This window comes from Coenobita brevimanus, chromosome 72, assembly GCF_032717465.1.
Source record: "Coenobita brevimanus isolate Jiangsu-jjx chromosome 72, ASM3271746v2, whole genome shotgun sequence".
NCBI lineage: Eukaryota > Metazoa > Arthropoda > Malacostraca > Decapoda > Coenobitidae > Coenobita > Coenobita brevimanus.
Genome location: NC_137025.1, coordinates 26979347 through 27004031, shown reverse-complemented (window position 1 = coordinate 27004031; position 24685 = coordinate 26979347). Strand labels below are relative to the sequence as shown.

Here is a 24685-nt window from a genome sequence, read left to right as displayed (position 1 = left end):
CTTAAGCTTTACAAAATGGTGTGACAGCAAAAATAGGACTTGTTTATACATCGTGAGACTGAAGGGGTTAATGATAAGCTTTGTTGTTCAAATAACGTATTGTAAATAATACTAACAACCCAACACCTAACGTCGAATTATTGAAGATTTAGGCACCAGACAACCACACACTGAAACAACAAATGAATATATCTTCTGTCACCATTTTCTTTCAATAGGTGTCCATAAATTACATGATTAATGTCGCAATTCAGTGACGAAAGCTAATTACTTCACGCATATGCCTTTCTTTTTATGTCATTGTATAATATCTTCAAAAAAGAAATGTGATTCTAATTTCGAATCAATGAAGACTTTTCATTATGTGGTTTGGCTTGCCGGATCCTTTGCTGGTAAGGGTCACCGCTTGTGGTCTGTTGTGGGTGTTGGAGAATGTCCTGCACTGCCATGTGCTCCGTGTGTTGGTGGTGTGAGGCTTTCTGGTGGAGTGCTGTGTCTCTATGCTGATCCATGACGAAGGCCACGGGTATGAGGAGACCATGTACGCCACACAACAGGAAAACGACGACACAGAAGTACAAACTCGCCACATAACTGCCGCTCAGGTCACGTATCACACCTAAGTAACAGTGTAATATTAGTCTGACATATCTTCTCCATTAGGTAAATGTAATACAGATTAAAAATATATAGACGAAGCAGATAAAAACTCATTCAGATCAAATTCCTCCTATGCTGGATGAAAACTAGCCGCTAGAATACAAAAAATATGCTTAACATACAGCATACCTTATATAAAAATTTCACTGAAACCAATGATGTGGTCTAAGACAATGAAATCGCTACATAGCCATAACTATGGATTTGATCCATTTAAATGATTATGATGTGGTGACATGGTGAAAATAAGGTTCCTGTTTAAGAAATCATTAATGGTAGTTGAAGACAACTATTGGTTTGACTCTGTCCAATAAGGATCGTACTTTCAAAGGTCAACGTTTTCCTGACATATCGGCTTTGCGTTACATCTTTATTGCAGTGAACATGCAACTCCCCATCAGTACTGACACGCTCAGTCTGTCTCTGTCCAAATTTATAATGCAAAAAGTGGACTGGAATTCTGTTTTCCATAAAGACACAACAGGTCAATGAAGAAATGTCTTCGTAAATCAGCACTTCTTTCTGGCTAAGATCTATCTGTCTATCTATTGCCAGACGCCATAATCCCTTAAGGGGTGGCCATTTGACTTCGAGTTATTTGTTTTACGGGGAGGGGCACTAACCCTCCACCAACCCACTTGTAGACACGTAGGGAGCACGTATGGTTTGGTTATATGGTTACCACCCAGCGTTGTAAATGGTTTCTTGGCTTACAGGAAACCATTTGGCTTGTCACTCAATGTAAAGCTACCTGTAAAGGAAAGAAACACAATAAGAAGTGACAGGAAAGATGGGAGAATTAGGAAGAGAGGAGGGCAGGCACAGAAAAAGAATGATAAAGGCTCATGAATGTAAAAACAATGTTCCTGCATATCTCAAGGGATATATCTTTATTCCTGGCTTTCGCTTGGTCAAATAAAAAGAGAAGAATAAATCAATGTTGCTCAAAGAACCATCACTATAATACTAGTATGTGCTTCATAGCTATAGATGATAACGTATATACTATGGGAAAAAGGAGTCAAAGACGTGCTCAAGACACAGCTATTTTTTTAGAATCTGACTTTGAGCTACAACAATTACTTGTCAGGAAAAAACGGCATTTAAGGTCAAATCAAATATGGATGTAAAGAAAGCGAAATCTATTTCCTTTAGTTCCTTAAGTCCGTAATTAGGTGTGTAAACCTTCTTTATCCCCCCCCCTTTTTTTCTTTCTTTGTCTTCTTTCTTCCCAACACTTTCCAACTCGGTGGCAATCTTTTGTTTCTTCATCGATTTACCCACTTTACTCTTGGCATAATTGTTACTTGGGCCAATATCCCCAGATGTCTTTCCCTCTTTTCTTTTTCTTTTACCTTTTTAACCAATTGGTGTCCAGCGTCCTTTTAAAGGGATAGAATGATATGATGGAGTTTCGTATTTTCAAAAAGTAATCAGAGAAAGAACCTCAGGCTGCGGATCCATAAGCTATGGAACTATGATCTGATGCCAGAGGCTAGTGCTGCAAAATATAACCCGCCAGCAAATCCCCTATGCAGCAAAGCTGTGAACTAATAAGTTAAAGGGATTTATGAATAAAGCGTCAAACCATAAAAGCACCAAATAATGAAGACTTATTGTTCTTGTATGCCGGTTACTCATCATAGAAACTTGCACAGTAAGTCAGTGTACCGTAGCTGTGCTGAGGCCATCCTGCATGCCACTAAGAATGTTGGCATGCTTTACGGTAGTTTTCATTAGAATGCTTTAAAATGCTGAGTACTTTCTTTTCAGTTAAAGTGTGTGTGTGTGTGTGTGTGTGTGTGTGTGTGTGTGTGTGTGTGTGTGTGTGTGTTCTTACCTAATTGTTCTTACCTAATTGTATCTTTACAGGAATGAGTCAAGCTCGTACTGTCCCGTGTCTTAAACCATATTTATCGTACATATCCTTAAATTTGTGAATGGTTTTGGCACACACTATTTCATTCGGTAGTGCATTCCATTGATCAATTGCTCTGTTTGGGAAACTGAATTTCCTTACATCTTTGTCACCTCTCTTCTTATGCAGTTTTTTGCAGTGTCCTCTTGCTGATGCTTCTCCATATGTTAAGTAATCATTTATGTCTATTTTCTCCTTCCCTGATATGCACTTATATAGCATTATCATGTCACCTCTTTTCCTTCTCTCCTGCAGTGTTGGTAGATTCAGTTTATTTAGTCTTTCTTCGTAGCTTAAGTCCCTTAAGCTTGGTATCCATCTTGTAGCGGCCCTTTGAACTTTTTCGATCTTGTCTATGTGCATTTTGAGATGAGGACTCCAGACTACTGATGCATATTCCAGGGTTGGTCTAATGAATGATGTTATTATCCTTCTTAGCATGTCTTCATTTATGTATGTGAATGTTATTCTCATATTTGCAAGCAGTGTATACATGTTCCGTACCTTCTCGCTGATGTGGTCAGCCGGAGATAGTCTGTTATTGATAATCACACCTAGGTCCTTCTCTCTTTCTGATGTATATAGGGTTTTATTTCCTAACTTATAATCCCAATCAGGTCTTTTTCCACTTTTACCAAACTTGATTACATGACACTTGTCCACATTGAATTCCATTTGCCATGTACAACTCCATTCATGAAGTTTATTTAATAATTCTTGTAGCTCTTTACAAGAGTCTGTGTGACTAATTCTCCTTTGTATTTTTGCATCATCTGCAAACATATTCAGATAGCTCTCATTTCCAGTGTTACTGTTTATATCATTTATATACACTAAAAACATGATTGGTGCCAGCAAACAACCCTGTGGTACTCCACTAGTCACTTCTTTCCATGATGAATAGTTTCCTCTTAGTACTGTCCTCATTTCTCTTTTTATGAGAAAGTCTTGCATCCAACAAAACAGTTTGCCTCGAATTCCTCCTTGATGGTACAGTTTCCATAAAAGTCTTTGGTGTGGTACTGTCTCAAAAGCTTTCTTGAAATCTAAATAGATACTGTCCACCCATCCTTCCCTTTCCTGTATTGTGTTTGTTACTCTGTCATAGTAGCTCAACAGATTAGTAACACATGATTTTCCTTTTCTGAAACCAAACTGTCTTTCTGTTATCATACTGTGTTCTTCTAGATGATTTACCCAAGCTTTTCTTATAAGCTTTTCTAATACCTTGCTTACAACACTGGTCAGTGATACTGGTCGGTAGTTGAGTGGATTTTATCTATTTCCTTTCTTGAATAAGGGGACAATAATTGCTTTTTTCCAAATATCAGGTAGTTTACCTTGACTCAAGGATTTCTTGAAAATTAAAAATAATGATTTACTTAACTCCTTTGCACATTCTCGTAGTACCGAACATGAAATTTCGTCAGGACCACTTGCTTTTCCTCTATCTAATCTACTTAACTCCTCCTGTATTAGTTTTTCTGCTATTTGTATATCTGGTAGTATGTGTGGACATGCATGTTCCACATAGTCCCTCTCAGATTTTTTTCCTTCTGTAAAAACTAATTGGAACTTCTTATTTAGTGCTTCACAAATATCTTTCTCTTGTGTATAAGTGATTCCCTCGTCCGTAATGGATTGTAATATATCTTTTACTTTGGTTTTGCTTCTGATATAGCTGTAAAACAACTTTGGTTGATCACTACTTTTATTTATTATAACCTCCTCAAACTGTTTTTGGGCTTCCCTCCTTATTCTTGTATAATCGTTTCTTGCCTGTTTGTGATTATTATACGCCCTTTCACTATTGTGTCTTCTGTATCTATTCTACAACAAATCTCTTCTTTCTTTTGATTTTTTACATTCTGTATTGAACCATTTCTGTATTTTCTTATCTGCTTCTTTGTGCTGTGGGATGTACTTCTGGACTCCTATTTCATAAAATTCACAGAATTTTTTATACACAGCATTTAAAAATTGTCCTCTAAGCTCATTTTCCCAATCAACTTCAAAGAAATACTTCTTTAGGTCTTGATAATTTCCTTTTTTATAGTTTAGGCTCTTTTTGTAACTGTCATTGCTGTTTACTATGTCATATGCTATCCTGAAGTTATAATTTAGTACTGCATGATCGCTTTTGCCGAGTGGAGGGTGATATATTAAACTGTCAATATCATTATCTTCCCTAGTAAATATTAGATCTAGCACTGAAGGTACATCAAGTCCTCTTTTTCTGGTGGTTTCCCTCACATGTTGCTTTAGGAAGAACTCTTGTACGAGATCCAGGAGCTTTTGGTCCCAACAGCTTTCTTGACTAATTATATCTAGAGTATTCCAATTTTTATTTGTATTAAACTCTCCAGTTAGTATAATTCTTTCTGATTTCTCTTCCATTTTATGTAGTAATGATCTTAAACTCTGAATTGTACTCTCTGCCAGGTCCTCATATTCATCTCTATCCCATGTGTTTGATCTGGGTGGCATGTACAAATTGGCCACAATTACTTTTCCTTCACATGTGTTGATCTCTACTGCAATCAGTTCTACTTGTGATGGTATATTTAGTTTTATTTCATTAACTTATAGATTTTTCTTAGTTAATATTATAAGTCCTCCTCCTTTTTTTTAAATTTCTGTCTCTTCTCCATATATTGTATTCCTCTAAGTTTAGTATGTCATTGGATATCCTTGGTGTTAATTTTGTTTCAGTTAGGCATATTATTTGTGGTTCATTTTCTCTGACATAATCATTTATCTCTAGTAATTTAGATACCATTCCATCCACATTTGAGTACATCAACTTCATCATCTTGTTTATATATTTGTCATGACATGGTTCTACTACCTTCCTCCTTTATATTCACTCCTGTTTGTGTACCACTTTCGTACCTGCAATCCTATTACTTTGTAAAAAAAAATTCTTCTTCTCCTCTTCTGATCTTCCCTTATTTTTTGTTTTTGCTTCCTCCCTTTTCTCTTTCAGTAATTCCAGTTCCTCTTGTGTTAGGCATCTTTTTATCCATACATTTTTGAACTCTTCTTTTTCCATAAGATTCTTTGCATTTTTTAGTATCTCTTTCACAGTGTTTACACTCTGGAAAGTTACCTTTAGAGGTCTTGTCTTGCTTTTCTCATATTTCCCTAACCTTTTGTGTTCCTCTATGTCTTTTACTACAGATTTCCTCTGACACTTCTTTCAGTAAGCTCATTACATTTGCCATCTCCTTTTTGTCTCTTGTGATCTTGTTTTTTACTTCTTCCTCTTCTATACCAGTGATTACTATAGATTTGTTTATTTCTACTGAATCTCTGACTAACTTTGGATTGTTTTGGATTATTCTTTTCACTTCCTTTTTAATGCTTTTTTCTTCCACCCTTGTTTCTAAGTCTTTCTTTACTTTCACCATTTCAGCATACGTGGTTTCCACATCATTTTTGTAGCTTTGCACAGCTTCATTCACCTGTGTTATCTTCTCGTCAATATCACTGCTCTGGTCAATAAGACTGCCTACTTGCCTAATTATCTCTGTGTCATTTTTGAACTCTTCCATAACACTCTCATGATTGACTACTGTACTTGCCATTTCACTCATTTTCTTCCCAAGTGTACTCAATTCCACTGTTAGTTCACTGATGGTTGTGTCTTTCTTGTTGGCCTCCCTTCCTAGTTTTTCTATTTCTTCCTTTTGCAAGTGCATCTGCTTCTTTGTTTCATCAATTTCATTTTTGAAAGCTATTTCTAGTTTGTTTACACGTTCAACCAGTCTATTGTGAGTCTCCACTTCAACCAGTTCTTGGTAGAAATCATCATTTTGCTTTTTACCTTTATCCCTTTTCTTTTCCAAATTTGCTTTACTAAAGTATGTATCCATTTTGCAATACTAAAAGTGCAGAGTATGTACTTACAATTCCCGTGTTGTTGTAGTCTAAACAAACCTCAGATGACTCAGCGTATTCTTTCGTCTTGGTTCTCTTTCCTGTTTGAACAAGTCTTGTTTAAACTGATTATTTTTTTCCTTTTAATAATGAAAAATCATTTAGTCTAACCTGGTTGACTCATACAAAGATACTAATTTAGGTAATGCCACTGGACGTGTTGGTTTGGTACGGAGCGCCGATGTCGCACGTCCGCCTCGATTGAATCCCTGTGTGTGTGTGTGAGTGTGTGTGTGTGTGTGCGCGCGCGCGTAATTTTTACAAAAGAAAACGAAATTGTTCAGAAAGGTAAACCTCTGCCCGAATCAGATTTAATAATACGGTGGGACATCCGATGGCTGCCAACCCCAGAATGCTTGTGGCAGGCTAGGGAGACAGAGGGGCGGCTTTACTATGAACATAAACATCTTTGCCGGGTGTGTTTGAAAAAAAGACCATACTTCTACACTGCTGTAGGTGTTCACTGGAACAAGGTTTCGTGGCGTTGTAACCCCTCTGCGGCCTTAAAAATATCATAGAGCTTCAATTATGGATTTCGATATGTTATTTACACTTATACCTTACCTACTAATGGGCCTATGATTAAGATGTATATCCCCGTTAACAAACTATTTATGCTGAGAGCTGAAGGCAGCATGTGCAAGCCAAGCTCGTCGATAATAAGGAGGCTGCTCAGGGACGTTGTCATGCCGTAACTGGCACCAATCAATCCCAGTGCTGTACACTTCCCAATCAGGTTCTCAGCCACGTTGAATCCTGCAACAGAACGCACGGTTTACTTCATGGATTTCATTTATTGTATTCATCAGTATCAACCCTTTTTGTGCTCACCTGTTTCTTCTCCAATTCCATGATACTGACACTTAGTAAGGTATTATATATTACTGATGGAGATCTTGGCAAAACCAGAGATAAAAGCAGTATTCCCGCCCACACAGTAGGATCCAGGGAAAATGGCTGCTCTTGTAACTTATTCGAAAAACATGAATTTTATAGTGAGGCAAAGGTTGTAATATTAGAGATGAAAATTCAGTTCATTCTGTCATTATTTCCAGGTGTCCCTGTCATGCAAAATTAAAAATAAAGTACAAAATGTTGAATGTTTTTCTTTTTTCTTCTTCGATTTCTGTAATTTCCTTGGAAAATCTATTGGGTAGGATCAGAAATATATCAAAATATATTACAATAACGTTCTTAAAATCTCGGCTCATACTTAAATTTTTAGGTCCCTCCAGCATGTTAAGTTGAAATAAGCGGAAACTGTCAAATATATTTGTATTTTTCCACTGACTTAGGTAACTTTTCTTGGGAGAATATATTGGGTAGTGTTATAAATAAATCGAAAATCATTTTAAGTATGTATATTTTGAATACCAGCCCATTTCGAAACTTTTCCTCGAGTGCCCCCCAAGGATATGAAATAAATTTTGAAATGTCAAAAGTTGGTAAATGCTCAATGAGGCAGAAGAAATTTCTTCCTGAAGCTAACATCGTGCTTTTCTGGCTGCAGCTCTTTTCAGTTTGTCTATTGCTCTTCTATCTGATCCTCTTATGATCATTGTTCGGTTTGTCCATTGATCTATTAGGAAATTTCTGTCTGTGACAGGAACTTTTGCGCCTCTAGAGCAGTTGTGACTCTCATAAGAAGGACATTTGCACACTGTGACGAAAACTAATATGTATGCATTATCTTTATTTTGAAAGCTTGCTTTATTTTCTCGGCCTGTATAATCTTTCAGCAAAGTTTTGTATTTCTTATGATATTCTTTTATCACATCCATTATACGTCACTCTGATGCTTTGGAACACAACTGAATTAGGTTTGCTGTAAAATCTAAGTTTCATCGCAAGTACATCAGCAGCAATATCTTTCTTTGACTGTTGCTTTAACCCATATTTTTCCAAAATAAAATTTTACATCATATCTTTATATGATGGAAGTTGACGCCCATCAAAGTCACAAACACTGCCATAAATAGGGCAAGAATTCACATACCTCATACATGACGTAAATGGCTTGGTAGATTCAGCCATGGTGAAAAATGAAGGCTATAGTAAGACCAAACTCTCTTCTTCACACTGCCTGGCAAACACGGAGTTATGACTCACGAATGCCGCAAACGACTGCAGTGCACGAAGAAGGATAGGTTGGGAATCAGGGTAGATGGGGGAGGGCGGCGGAAAGGAAGGAGGAGTGGATGGGGGGAGACTTGCGAGGATAAAGTGTTACAGCATTAGCAGTCCTACACATGACAGTGTTCATGGCGTAATTGTTGTGACAGTATCCCGCATCAGTACAAAGGAATTATACTTCTTATTGCTAAAAGACGTAAAAGTCTCATTTATTTGTGAAAGCAATGATCACAGCAGTTCTATCTATCTATTGCCAGACGCCTCAATCCCGTTTGGGGTGGCCACAAACAAATCGCCTCCACGTCGTCCTGTCCCCCGCCATTTCACTGCCCTGCTCCCAACTCACACCCCCCTCTCTCATATACCTCTCAACCCCATCCCTCCATCTCATCCTCGGCCTCCCCCTCCCTCTTCCCCCCTCCACCTCACTCACATACACTTTCTTCGTCAGTCTTTCACCCTGCATCCTCTCCACATGGCCAAACCACCTCAGTGTGTTCCTCGGAACACTTCCTATCACATCCACATCCACACCACAACGCTCCTTTATATCCTCATTCGTCAGCCTGTCTCTCCATGTGACTCCACAGGCTCCTCTAAAATAACTCATTTCCTCTGCTCTCACTCTTGACTTGTGTCCTTCCAACAACGTCCAAGCTTCACTTCCATACGTTAGAGTTGGTATCACAATACTGTCCTGTAGTAACTTTTTCACTTCCATGCTCACTTCCCTGTTTCTTATCACTGCTTTCAAAGAACCAGCAACCTTTCTTCCCTGCTGTACCCTTTCAAGCACTTCATCCTCCAAACCTCCATCCTTACTCATCACACTACCCAAGTACTTAAACGTACTCACATTTTCCAATTCCTCACCATCCAACCTCGCTGTACATTCACTGACTTCACCTCTCTCAAAGACCATCACTTTACTCTTCCCTACATTCACCTTTAGATTCCGTTTCTTACACACTCTCCCAAACTCATCCACCAAGCCTTGCAGCTCCCCTTCGTCTTCACTGAACAACACAGTATCATCTGCAAACAACAGTACAGGGAGTTTCCAACCACTATCCTCTCTCACAAGGGCCACTCCAACATCCACTACCCTAACTTGTACCTCTTTTATTACCCCATCCATGAACAGATTGAACAACCATGGAGACATGACACATCCCTGTTTCAACCCAACCTCCAAAGAGAAAAATTCACTTAGTTCACCAACCACACGCACTGCAGCCTTAGCACCATCATACATACTCTTCACAGCATTCAACAACTTTCCATCTACTCCATATATATATTCTTAATACTTTCCACAATCCTTGTCTATCCACCCTGTCATATACTTTCTCCAGATCCACGAAAGCAGCATACAACTTCTTTCCCTTCTCTAGAAACTTTTCCACTAAGGATCTAAGAATGAATATCTGATCTACACAACCTCTTCCCTTCCTAAAGCCTCCCTGTTCTTCTCCAACTAATTCCTCTGTTCTTTCTCTAACTCTGTCAATAAGTATCCTACCATACACTTTTCCTATTATACTAAGAAGACAGATGCCGCTATGATTACCACTCACTTCTTTTTCCCCTTTTCCTTTGTGCAAAGGAATAATTATACCTGACTTCCACTCCTCCAGGACTCTACCTTCCTCCCAGGCCAATCTGCACATCTTCCACATCCATTGTACTACTATCTCTCCCCCATGCTTCAGCATTTCACCACACACTCCATCAATTCCTGGGGCTTTCCCCAATTTAACTTTATTGCTTTCTCATCTTCTATCCTACTGATTTCTTCCTGTCTGGAGCAAATATTAATAGACACCTAATTTTTTCTACATCTTATTTGTTTGATCATCATAAAAACTCATGCCACAAATAACTGAGATGTGCATTGTAAGTTTTACAATAAAAATAATGGTATGTGGGTTAAAATGACACTTTTTCATAACTTTAACACATCAGTGGCAATTCTTAAAGAGCTTCAATTGTACTAAGAAAATACATGGAGTAGTTTTGCACCAAACTGAATTTTTTTTTTCACAAGTTTAATTTTTTTAAAAGTGTAATTCGCTCCACCTTTCAGTAGACTCTTCAAATGCATTCTTCTAATACTTTTGGTTCAAATGATATAGAGTCATCATTAATCCTTTCTTCCACTCTTCCTGAACCATTTAACAACTTTGAGATTCCCTTTCGTTCTTTATTTCCTTTACTTATCTGATTTTTAAAAACTAGTATATAAGTCCTTACTATACCACTATGACAATTTTCTTTGTATATTAATTAATATTAATCAGTTTAGAAATTAGGCAAATCAGAACATCCTTTTTCTCAAAACGAGTCAAACGGATGTAACACAAAAGGCTACTTTATCAATATATTGGCAATGGTATTTTAATTTACTATTTAAAATAACAGTTTTTAAAGTATGAGTCTATTTATCCATCTATTACCAGACGCATTAATCTCGTAAGGGGTGGCCACAAACACATCACCTCATGTCTCCCTGAACATTCTACCATTTGACTGCCCTGCCTCCAACTCAAAACCTATTCTCATATTACCTCTCCACTCCATCCCTTCATCTCATCCTTGGTCCTCTTCTAGTAATGCGTTCCTCCAAAGCCTTACTCACATACACTCCAAGAGTTAGTCTCAGTCTTCTGTATAGAATTCTAAATTTCAATGTCACATATACTGTAGGTGATGCTAATCTTACCTATGAGAGCAATAGCCGCGAGAAAGACTCCACAAGTGGACACGATCCGCACTCGTAGTTTGGGACAACAACCGAGGAAAGCAGTTAGCACTTTGGCACCAAGGTTGCATCCGCCGGCCAGTGATATGCAGAAAGACGACTCCCGAGCGCCAAATCCCTCTTGCTGCATTGCAAATGGCACAGTGGTGAACACATTAAAAAACAAAGATAGAGATAAGGCCAGTTTAGAGGCAATGATGGAAACACTTGATGATTTAAACATCTTCATATTGGTGACAGCGATGCGCAGTATTCTCCTTAAACAACTTTCTTCACCTCGTGTAGTTGTGATTACAGTTGTCTCCTCCTTTTTACTGTCTCCAGTAATTATGGTGTGTGAGTTTTTTCTGTGCCACTCAACAGGGTGGAAGACCATTGCAGCAACACAGCAGTTTAGGGCAATGGCTCCGAGTATAAGTGTGGCCCCCCTGAAGCCATACTCCTCCAGCAGCATGGTGATGACTGGCGCCATTACCATTTGTCCGACGCCGATGCCAGACGAGGCGATGGAAATGGCCAGAGTCCTCCAGCAGGTGAAGTAGTGTGGGATCACAAGAGTGGCAGAAGCTAGTAGAATCCTAATACTGCTGCCTGAAAGAAATTTTAGAATCATTATCAGTATCACAATATCTGTTACGGCACAATATCATACAGCAGAAAACCCAACCTAAGGTTGACATTGGATAGGAATTAATAGAGATGACATATCAGTGTTCCTCTGAAGTGTTTTGTTTTGTTTTGAACAGTTTATCCATTTTTCTGTCATTCAGTACCCAATCATATACTGCATACGGGAATCAGCGCAAGGCTACTTTGTCCTGAAATAAGGGGAGAATTATCAGTTGCTTAGTCTTCAGTGACTTTAAGTAAGCAAAAAACCTTAACCCACACTTGGATGTAAATCTTTAGCAACCACATACACCTGCAGAGACTAAACCCACTAGAGCATCAGGCACTAATGTGTTTATATGGTTACCACCCAGCGTATTTCGTTTCCAGGCTTATATGTACTGTAACTATATATATATATATATATATATATATATATATATATATATATATATATATATATATATATATATGGATGTATGTGGAATAACTGAAACAAAATGGAGAGGAGAAAGTGTGAGAGAATGGGAGTATGGATGGGGTATATCTGCAGGAGTAGGTGAGAATGAGAGGGCAAAGGAAAGAGTATGTATAGTTGTGAGTAAATGATGGAAGAGGAGCATAAGACAGTATGGATCAGTTGGGTCAAGGATTGTGTGGGTAAAGTTGAAAGTTGGAATACAAATGTGGGCGATTGTGTGTGTGTGTATGCGCCAACGCAAGATCGTGCTAGAAGAGTGAGAGAAGAGTTCTGGACAAATGTAGAAGTGTGCTTGGAAAAGTTTGGAAGGAATGAGAGAGTGTTTTTGATTGGTGATATGAATGGTAAAGTTGGGAATGTGAAGGTGGATGGAATAGTTGGTGAGTGGGGTGTGCCTGGTGAGATAGATGAGAATGGGAGTGCGTTAGTGGACATTTGTGCTGGGAGGGTGTTGGTGATAGCCAATACCCTCTTCAGGCATAAAATGATCCACAGGTATACATGGCAAGTGATGAGAAGGGTGGGTGGTGAACTGAATGAAAGGAAGGCAATGATTGATTATGTGTGTGTGGATGAAAGGATGCGAAGATGTGTAATGGATGCAAGAGTTTATAGAGGTTGGGGGAGTGAACTTTCTGACCACTACTTGGTGGTGGCCAGAATTAGAATTCAACTAAGATGGAGGAATAGAAGAAGGGAAAGACGAGAGGAAGGAGTAGTTGCAAGGAGAGAGGAAAGGTTACAAGAGGATGAGAAAAAGGCAAAGACGAGAGGAAGGAGTAGTTGCAAGGAGAGTGGAAAGGTTACAAGAGGATGAGAAAAAGGCAGAGTATAAGTGAGAAGTGGAGGAACGATTGGGCAAATATGAATTGGAGCAGATGGGAGACGTGGAAGGTGTGTGTAGGATATTTACAGAAGAAATATGTGCAGCATGTGATGTGCTATGTGGAAGGAAGAGAAGACGGAGGGGGGTGCAAGGAACAGCGTGGTGGACTGAAGAGGTGAAACAGGCTGTGGCACAAAAGAAGAAAGCATACAATGAATGGATGAGAAATAGGGGCGTGGAAGAAGTTGAGAGGCGGAAGAGAGAGTTATATGTAGAAAGAGAGAGGTGAAAAGATTAGTAAGAGAGAGTAAGAAGAGAGTGGATGAGGAATTTGGAAGGAATTTGAGTGTAAAGTGCAGGGACTGTAAGAAAATGTTCTGGAGAGAGATGAAAAAAGAAAGACAGGGTGGAAGTGAAGTTAGCAGAGGTGTGAAAGATAAAAATGGTAGATTACTAGTGGAGAAGGGAGAAAAAGCGGGCAGATGGAGAGAACACTTTAAGGAATTGTTGAACGTAGAGGATGGAAGTAATGCGAGTATAAGTGGCTGGGGAATGGCTGGGAGAAGGAGGGAGGTGAGAAGACAGGAAGAAATCAGTAGGATAGAAGTTGTGGAAGCAATGAAGAAAGTTAAATCGGGGACAGCCCCAGGAATTGATGGAGTGTGTGGTGAAATGCTGAAGCATGGGGGAGAGATAGTAGTAGAACGGATGTGGAAGATGTGCAGATTGGCCTGGGAGGAAGGTAGAGTCCTGGAGGATTGGAATTCAGGTATAATTATTCCCTTGTACAAAGGAAAAGGGGAAAAAGAAGTGTGTGGTAATCATAGGGGCATTTGTCTTCTTGGTATAATAGGAAAAGTGTATGGTAGGATACTTATTGACGGAGTTAGAGAAAAAATAGAGAAATTAGTTGGAGAAGAACAGGGAGGCTTTAGGAAGGGAAGAGGTTGTGTAGATCATATATTCATTCTTAGATCGTTAGTGGAAAAGTTTCTAGAGAAGGGAAAGAAGTTGTATGCGGCTTTCATGGATTTGGAGAAAGCATATGACAGGGTGGATAGACAAGGATTGTGGAAAGTGTTAAGAATATATGGAGTAGATGGGAAGTTGTTGAATGCTGTGAAGAGTATGTACGATGGTGCGAAGGCTGCAGTGCGTGTGGATGGTGAACTAAATGAATTTTTCTCTTTGAAAGTTGGTTTGAAACAGGGATGTGTTATGTCTCCATGGTTGTTCAATCTGTACATGGATGGGGTAATAAAAGAGGTACAAGGTAGGGTAGTGGATGTTGGAGTGGCCCTGGTGAGAGAGGATAGTGTTTGGAAACTCCCTGTACTGTTGTTTGCAGATGATACTGTGTTGTTGAGTGAAGACGAAGGGGAGCTGCAAGGCTTGGTGGATGAGTTTGAGAGAGTGTGTAAGAAACGGAATTTAAAGGTGAATGTAGGGAAGAATAAAGTGATGGTCTTTGAGAGAGGTGAAGTCAGTGAATGTACAGTGAGGTTGGATGGTGAGGAATTGGAAAATGTGAGTACGTTTAAGTACTTGGGTAGTGTGATGAGTAAAGATGGAGGTTTGGAGGGTGAAGTGCTTGAAAGGGTACAGCAGGGAAGAAAGGTTGCTGGTTCTTTGAAAGCAGTGATAAGAAACAGGGAAGTGAGCATGAAAGTGAAAAAGTTACTACATGACAGTATTGTGATACCAACCTTAACGTACGGAAGTGAAGCTTGGACGTTGTTGGAAGGACACATGTCAAGAGTGAGAGCAGTGGAAATGAGTTTTTTAAGAGGAGCCTGTGGAGTCACATGGAGAGACAGGCTGACGAATGAGGATATAAAGGAGCGTTGTGGTATGGATGTGGATGTGATAGGAAGCGTTATGAGGAACACACTGACGTGGTTTGGCCATGTGGAGAGGATGGAGGGTGAAAGACTGACGAAGAGAGTGTATGTGAGTGAGGTGGAGGGGGGAGGAGGGAGGGGGAGGCCGAGGATGAGATGGAGGGATGGGGTGGAGAGGTATATGAGAGAGGGGGGTGTGAGTTGGGAGCAGGGCAGTGAAATGGCAGGGGACAGGGCGACTTGGAGGCGATTTGTTTATGGCCACCCCAAACGGGATTGAGGCGTCTGGCAATAGATATATATCTATCTATCTATCTATCTATATACCTAGGCTGCTTCCCCCAAGGAAAGGGAGGTAGCCGAGACAGGACGACACACTCCCCATATACTCATCCATTCAAACACATTCATTCGTATCTTAGCCCCAAAGGAAAGAACGGACAGATCCTCACCGCACCACACCGCACAAGGGTCAAGTGCGCAATGCAATCAGTGACATCCGCAGCAGGGCCCGACAGCAGAACTGGTTTACCCCTGCCACATCATAACAGACCCATCCCCTTACCCGCACCTGACCTGACTAGCTGATCAGACCAAATGTGGAAGAATATCCCCTCAGGGCTGCATCATCACTTATTCATTCACAATTTCTCTCCATTTATTTCTGTCACGCACAGCCACTCTTCCTTGCTCAACAGACATCCCTCTCACATCCAACGCTCTCTTCACACTGTCCATCCATCCTATTCGTGGTCTTCCTCTCAGCCTTACACCTCTCACATCAGATCTAGTTATCTTTTTCACCAATCGCTCATTATCCATTCTCTCCATATGCCCAAACCATCGCAACACCCTCTGCTCAACTCTACCAGCCATCTCCCGAACAACTCCAGTTCTCCTTCGCACTTCATCATTTCGCACCCGATCCATACGCATCACTCCACACATTCTCCTCAGACACCTCATCTCCATTACATTCAAACTTTTCTTCTCTGCTACACCCATATTCCATGTTTCAGCCCCATATAACGCAGTCGGTACCACAACACCCTCATACAGCCTTCTCTTTACATCCATTCTAAGCGAACGACATTTAAATACTTTTTTCATTCCTCCCAGCACCTTTCCTACTTCATTTATCCTAAACTTCACTTCTGCATCTATTCTTCCATCCACAGCAACATGTGACCCTAGATATTTAAAACAATCTACCTCCTCAAGCAACTCACCAATGAAAACTATATTCATCCCCCTACCATCTATCAACCTTGTACACTTCATCACTTTACTCTTATTCTCATTTACTTTCAATTTCCTCCTTTCACACACCCTTCCAAACTCCTCTACCAACTGTCTCAATCTCTCCTCTGAATCAGTCACCAGTGCAGTATCATCTGCAAACAGCAGCTGCTCAGATTCCACTCTCCACCATCAACATTCGCCAGACTCAGACCTCCATCTAAAACTCTTGCATTCACCTCCCTTACAACACCATCTATGTAAATATTAAACAACCAAGGCGACATCACACATCCCTGTCGCAGCCCCACTCTCACGGGAAACCAATCACTCACAGCATTTCCCACTCTTACACACGCTCTACTATTTACATAAAAACTTTTCACCCCTTTTAGTAACCTACCATCAAGTCCATACAATCTTAAAACAGTCCACAAAGCCTCCCTATCAATTTTATCATACGCTTTCTCTAAATCCATAAATGCCCAAAACATATCCTTGCCTTTCGCTAAATACTTTTCACACACTTGTCTCACAGCAAACACCTGATCAATGCATCCCCTCCCTCTCCTAAAGCCACACTGCTCATCACCAATCACTCCCTCTGTACCCTCTCTAACTCTCATAATTAACACTCTACCATACACCTTACCTACAACACTCAACAGACTTATACCCCTAAAGCTAGTACATTCATATTTATCACCCTTGCCTTTATACAACGGGACCACACAAGCACTTGCCCAGTCAATTGGCACCATACCTTTCTCAAAGCACACATTCGACAATCTTACTAACCAGTCAACAATAGTCACTCCACCACCCTTCAGGCATTCCACAGCACACCCATCCATACCCGCAGCTTTCCCTGTTTTCATCTCCTTTACTGCCTTCTCCACTTCCTCCTTCGTGATCAAAGAATCATTTAACTCTTCCAACACATTTATTCCTTGCATCCTTCCATCCGCCACAATCTCAGCCACCCTTTCCTCCTCTACATTTAACAATCTTTCAAAATACTCTGCCCATCTCTTCCTGACTGCATCCATTTCAATTAACATCCTTCCATTCTCTGATTTTACTTGTTCTTCCTTCCCAGACTCTCCCTTTCGCACCCTTTTCACCTCCTTCCAAAACATTTTCTTATTCTGTTGAAAATTCTCTGTCAGCCGCCTACCCCACCTCTCATCTGCTGCCACTTTAGCATCACGCACAGCCCTTCTCGCTCTATTCCTCTTTTCCTTATACCTTTCATATGACATCTCATCCTTCCTCTGCAGCCAAACTTCATATGCACGTCTCTTTTCACCCACAGCCATACTTACTTCCTCGCACCACCATTCACTTCCTTTTCCTACACCACCACCCACACGTCTCACACCACACACCTCTTCTGCATGCCCCACCACAGCACTCTTAAACAATTGCCATCCCTCCTCCACGATGCCATTTTCCCAATCTTTCACAGCGTTCCACTCATATATAAATATATATATATATATATATATATATATATATATATATATATATATATATATATATATATATATATATGCCCTCTGGAGGTAGGAGGGTTTCAAGAATAACCCCCCAGTATCCCTGCTTGTCGTACGAGGCGACTAAAAGGGTTCATTGTGGGTTAGTTCCCCACCCCGTAAAAAGAACTAACTAAACAAGCAAATAAAACGCCTCAGACCAGGACGGACCATACATTCATGACTAAGGAACGGACAAAGGACATCCTGAGGATGAGGACATGGAATGTGAGAGGAGCGAATGATGAAGTGAAAGAGAGAGACATTGTTCAGGTGCTTGAGGATGCAAGAGTGGATATATGTGGACTGACTGAAAGTAAATGGTAAGGTGAAAGGGTGAGAGCGTGGGAATATGGTTGTAAAGGAATTAATGAGAATGAGAGGGCAAGAGAGGGAGTATGTCTGATGATATGCAAGAAGTGGAAGAAAAATATAAGAGAATATGGAACAATGGGTGCAAGGATTGTATGGGTGAGGATGAAAATAGGTATACAAGCTTGGGCGATTGTATGTGCGTATATGCCGTTTAGAGGACCGAGTGGCAAGAGTGAAAGATGAGTTTTGGGCGAGTGTAGAAGCATGTATGGACAAATTTGAGAGGAGCGAGAGAGTGCTTTTGATTGGAGACATGAATGGCAAAGTTGGGAATGTACAAGTGGATGGAGTGGTCGGTAAGTGGGGTGTGCCAACTGAAGTAGATGGGAATGGTAATGCTTTGGTGGACATCTGTGCTGATAAGGGGCTGGCCATAGCTAACACCTACTTTCGGCATAAGATGATCCACAGGTATACATGGAGAGTAATGAGGAGGATGGATGGCGAACTTGTTGAACGAAAGGCAATGATAGACTACGTGTGTGTGGATGAGCGAATGAGAAGACAAATGTTGGATGCAAGAGTGTGGAAAGGATGGGGGAATGGAGTCTCGGACCATCACTAAGTGATGGCCAAGGTAAAGCTGCAAAGAAAATGGTTGAAGAGACGAAGGGGAAGACAGGAGGAAACAGTTCCTGTGAGAAGAGTGGAGAAGCTGCAAGATAGTGAGAAAATGGCAGAATATAAAAGCATAGTGGAAGAAAGATTGGGAACGTATGAGCTAGAGCAGATGGAAGGGGTGGAAGACATATGTACGATATTCACAGAAGAGATAGGCACAGGCTGTGAGGTGGTTTGTAGAGTGAGAAGGAGATGCAAGGGTGTGTAAGGGACAGAATGGAGGAATGATGAGGTGAAACGAGCTGTGGAAGAAAAGAAGAAGGCATATAGTGAATGGCTAGCGAATCAAGGTAGGGGAGAAGATGAGAGAGAGAGAAGAGAAAGGCATATGTGAGTAGAAGGGAGGTGAAGAAACTGGTGAAGGAGAGTAAGAAGAAAGTGGATGAAGAATTTGGGAGGAATCTGAGTGTGAAATGGAGGGAGGGTAAGAAATTGTTTTGGAAGGCGTTAAAGAAAGTAAGGCAGTGTAAAAGGGGAAACAGTAGGGGAGTGAAAGATAGAAATATTAGATTGTTCGTGGAGAAGAGAGAGAAATTGAGGAGATGGAAGGAGCACACTGAGGATTTGTTGAATGTAGAGAGTGAGAGCAGTGCGGGTATAAGTGGTTAGGGAATGGCTGGGAGAAGAAGAGATGAGTGGAGGGAGGAAGAGATCAGTAGGGCGGAAGTAGTGGAATCAATGAAGAAGATCAAGATGAGAAAGGCCGTAGGAATTGATGGAGTGTGTGGTGAAATCCCGAGGTATGGGGGTGAAATTGTTGTGGAGTGGATATGGAAGTTGTGTACATTGGCTTGGGAAGAAGGAAGGGTTCCAGAGGACTGGAAATCAGGTATAATTGTTCCTTTATACAAAGGAAAAGGGGAGAGAGAAGTATGTGGTAACCATAAGGGTATTTGCTTTCTTAGCGTGACTGGGAAAATATATGGTAGAATACTCATTGATGGGATTAGGCATATGACAGAGGAGCTAGTAGGAGAAGAACAAGGGGGATTTAGGAAGGGAAAAGGGTGTGTAGATCAGATATTTGTTCTAAGATGTTTAGTGAAGAAGTATCTAGAGAAGGGAAAGAAAGTGTATGCTGCGTTCATGGACTTGGAGAAAGCTTATGACAGAATAGATAGGAAAGGTATGTGGAAGGTATTAAGAATTTATGGAGTGGAGGGGAAATTGTTGAGTGCTGTGAAGAGTATGTACGAAGAAGCTAGGGCTACGATGGGAGTGGATGGTGAGCTGAGTGAGTTCTTTGATCTCAATGTGGGACTGAAACAGGATTGTGTGATATCTCCATGGCTGTTTAACATATACATGGATGGGGTTGTAAAGTAGATGCAAGGTAGAGCAGTGGATGTGGGGATGGCTGTAATGAATGATGGTGAGATTTGGAAGCTTCCGGTGTTGCTGTTTGCTGATGATACAGTATTGTTGAGTGAAGATGAATGGGAGTTGCAAGGTTTGGTGAATGAATCTGGGACAGTGTGTAGGAAGACGAATTTGAAAGTTAATGTAAACAAGAGTAAAGTTATGGTGTTTGAGAGGGATGAAGTCACAGCACGTACAGTGAGGCTGGATGGTGAGGATATGGAGAATGCGAGTGCATTCAAGTACTTGGTTAGTGTGATGAGTATGCATGGAACGTTGGGGGATGAAGTGCATGAAAGGGTACAGAAGGGAAGGAAGGTTGTTAGTTCACTGAAAGCAGTGATGAGAAATAGGGAGGTGCGTATGGAAGTTAAGAAGTCACTGCATGATAGTATTGTGATCCCTACCCTGACGTATGGAAGCGAGGCGTGGACCTTGCAAGAGGGGAACAAGTCAAGAGTGAGAGCAGTGGAAATGAGTTACTTGAGAGGAGCATATAAAGTGACATGGAGGGACAGGCTGACGAATGAAGAAGTGAAGGAACGTTGTGGGGTGGATGTGGAAGTGGTTGAGAAGATTAGGAGAAATACACTGAGGTGGTTTGGACATGTGGAGAGAATGGAGAATGAAAGACTGACTGAGAGGGTGTATGTAGTGAGATGGAGGGAGGGAGAGGTATATGAGAGAGAGGGGAGTGAGTTGGGGGGAGGGTAGTCAAATGGTGGGTGACAGAGCGACTTGGAGGCGTTTAGTCTGCGGCCACCCTTTGCGGGATTAGGGCATCGGGGTATGTATATATATATATATATATATATATATATATATATATATCGATATAGTTATATATATATATATATATACATACACAGTATATTCAGTAAAAGTTCTATTATTCAGCAGATGATTATTCGGTAGATCCGACATTTCGGCAGTTTTGAAAAATAGTCCCATTTACGAAAGTCTATGATTGTTCGGCGGATGACCAGAATCATCTCTGCAGTCCTGGAAGTGTTATCTGTGACTTGTAAGCCTAATGTTTCATTACACTTCTGTATGTTCACTAATTTCTATATTTTTTTTCAGATTCAGGTATAGTACTGTATTGACTACAATATTGCACAGTATCATACAGTACAGTAACCACCCCCACCAAATTTGCGAGGGTTACGTTCCAAGCCCCCTCACTAATTCTTGAAATTCTTTCATTCTTGACGCCTTCCTGAAAATGACATTTACCGGTAATTGCGTAGCCCATGAAACACTGATACTATAATGCATTACCCCTAAATAAATGTTGCATGTTAAATCAGTTTCCCAGTTGTTAGCTGTAAGGCTGTGGCAGCTCTAGTATTTTTATTCCTCAGCATAATGGTGGAAGGAACTGTCCTGTTTAACTAAACCTAACCTAACCAAGTTTAACTGTACCTAATAATTTAACCAAACCTAACCTAACCTAAAGTCAGAAAAATACTTAAAAGTACACTGGAGAAATATGAATTGCTAAGGTCTCTCTGATGAAAGTTAAACGTACATTTAGCACTCATTCTTTTGTTCGTGTTTGTGTTTAATGTGAAAGAGAGAGTATTGATGCAAACAGTAATATATCCCATTAACCCCTTAATAAAATCCGGCACCGAACAACCCTTTACAGTACCGATGTCAATGATGTCAAGTTAGTGTGAGCTATAAAGAAAACTGAACAATTATGGGGAGGGAACCAAGGTCACTGGTATTTTTACACGACTCTACGCTACGATTCCAAGCAGTCAGGCGGTTGGTTAATATCATGTTTTCGCCCATTTGGTAAATGCACCGTAACTTCCCTGACTCACAGCGAATCATAGCATGGGTTTAGGAACCTAAATAACACAATGCTAGGTGCGCCAGACGATTATCTTTACATCTTTAAGAAAGATAAATTGATTTCAGAAGAATGGAAGAAACTTACTCTACGTACTCAGAGAGGGAGTAAATTTCTTCCATTTTCTTAAAAATGTGAAGATAATCGTCTGGCACACCTAACAATGTGTTCTTTAGAATGATGAGGTGAAAGAGACAGATTATCCAGGTGCTTGAGAGTGCGAAAGTGGATGTATGTGGAATAACTGAAACAAAATGGGGAGGAGAAAGTGTGAGACAATGGGAGTATGGATGGGGTATATGTGCAGGAGTAGGTGAGAATGAGAGGGCAAAGGAAGGAGTATGTATAGTTGTGAGTAAAAGATGGAAGAGGAGTATAAGACAGTATGGATCAGTTGGGTCAAGGATTGTGTGGGTAAAGTTGAAAGTTGGAATACAAATGTGGGCGATTGTGTGTGTGTATGCGCCAACGCAAGATCGTGCTAGAAGAGTGAGAGAAGAGATCTGGACAAATGTAGAAGTGTGCATGGAAAAGTTTGGAAGGAATGAGAGAGTGTTTTTGATTGGTGATATGAATAGTAAAGATGGGAATGTGAAGGTGGATGGAATAGTTGGTGAGTGGGGTTTGCCTGGTGAGATAGATGAGAATGGGAATGCGTTAGTGGACATTTGTGCTGGGAGGGGGTTGGTGATAGCCAATACCCTCTTCAGGCATAAAATGATCCACAGGTATACATGGCGAGTGATGAGAAGGGTGGGTGGTGAACTGAACGAAAGGAAGACAATGATTGATTATGTGTGTGTGGATGAAAGGATGCGAAGATGTGTAATGGATGCAAGAGTTTATAGAGGTTGGGGGAGTGGACTTTCTGACCACTACTTGATGGTGGCCAGAATTAGAATTCAAGTAAGATGGAGGAATAGAAGAAGGGAAAGATGAGAGGAAGGAGTAGTTGCAAGGAGAGTGGAAAGATTACAAGAGGATGAGAAAAAGGCAAAGTATAAGAGAGAAGTGGAGGAACGATTGGGCAAATATGAATTGGAGCAGATGGGAGACGTGGAAGGTGTGTGTAGGATATTTACAGAAGAAATATGTGTAGCATGTGATGTGGTGTGTGGAAGGAAGAGAAGACGGAGGGGGGTGCAAGGAACAGCGTGGTGGACTGAAGAGGTGAAACAGGCTGTGGCACAAAAGAAGAATGCATACAATGAATGGATTAGAAATAGGGGCGTGGAAGAATTTGAGAGGAGGAAGAGAGAGTTATATGTAGAAAGAAAGAGAGAGGTGAAAAGATTAGTAAGAGAGAGTAAGAAGAGAGTGGATGAGGAATTTGGAAGGAATTTGAGTATAAAGTGGAGGGACTGTAAGAAAATGTTCTGGAAAGAGGTGAAAAGAGAAAGACAGGGTGGAAGTGAAGTTAGCAGGGGTGTGAAAGATGAAAATGGTAGATTACTAGTGGAGAAGGAAGAAAAAGTGAGCAGATGGAGAGAACACTTTAAGGAATTGTTGAACGTAGAGGATGGAAGTAATGCGAGTATAAGTGGCTGGGGAATGGCTGAGAGAAGGAGGGAGGTGAGAAGACAGGAAGAAATCAGTAGGATAGAAGTTGAAGCAATGAAGAAAGTTAAATCGAGGACAGCCCCAGGAATTGATGGAGTGTGTGGTGAAATGCTGAAGCATGGGGGAGAGATAGTAGTAGAATGGATGTGGAAGATGTGCAGATTGGCCTGGGAGGAAGGTAGAGTCCCGGAGGATTGGAAGTCAGGTATAATTATTCCTTTGTACAAAGGAAAAGGGGAAAAAAAGTGTGTGGTAATCATAGCGGCATTTGTCTTCTTAGTATAATAGGAAAAGTGTATGGTAGGATATTTATTGGCAGCGTTAGAGAAAGAACAGAGAAATTAGTTGAAGAACAAAATGGAGGCTTTAGGAAGGCAAGAGGTTGTGTAGATCAGATATTCATTCTTAGATCATTAGTGGAAAAGCTTCTAGAGAAGGGAAAGAAGCTGTATGCGGCTTTCATGGATTTGGAGAAAGCATATGACAGGGTGGATAGACAGGGATTGTGGAAAGTGTTAAGAATATATGGAGTAGATGGGAAGTTGTTGAATGCTGTGAAGAGTATGTACGATGGTGTGAAGGCTGCAGTGCGTGTGGATGGTGAACTAAGTGTATTTTTCTCTTTGAAAGTTGGTTTGAAACAGGGATGTGTCATGTCTCCATGGCTGTTCAATCTGTACATGGATGGGGTAACAAAAGAGGTACAAGGTAGGGTAGTGGATGTTGGAGTGGCCATGGTGAGAGAGGATAGTGGTTGGAAACTCCCTGTACTGTTGTTTGCAGATGATACTGTGTTGTTGAGTGAAGACGAAGGGGAGCTGCAAGGCTTGGTGGATGAGTTTGGGAGAGTGTGTAAGAAATGGAATCTAAAGGTGAATGTAGGAAGGAGTAAAGTGATGGTCTCTGAGATAGGTGAAGTCAGTGAATGTACAGCGAGGTTGGATGATGAGGAATTGGAAAATGTGAG

General features: G+C 40.7%; 1 protein-coding gene across 1 annotated transcript in view; it reads right to left on the bottom strand.

Moving 5' to 3' along the window:
* Positions 1-332: 332 nt before the first annotated feature.
* The window catches only part of LOC145407083 (monocarboxylate transporter 13-like), a 40834-nt gene continuing 16481 nt past the window's right edge, over positions 333-24685 (bottom strand). Inside the window, exons 3-5 of the mRNA XM_080278107.1 lie at positions 11373-12002; positions 7127-7273; positions 333-619 (exon numbers count right to left, since the gene is read on the bottom strand). Coding sequence (XP_080134233.1) covers positions 333-619; positions 7127-7273; positions 11373-12002 — 1064 coding nt within the window. The remainder of the gene's footprint in view (positions 620-7126; positions 7274-11372; positions 12003-24685) is intronic.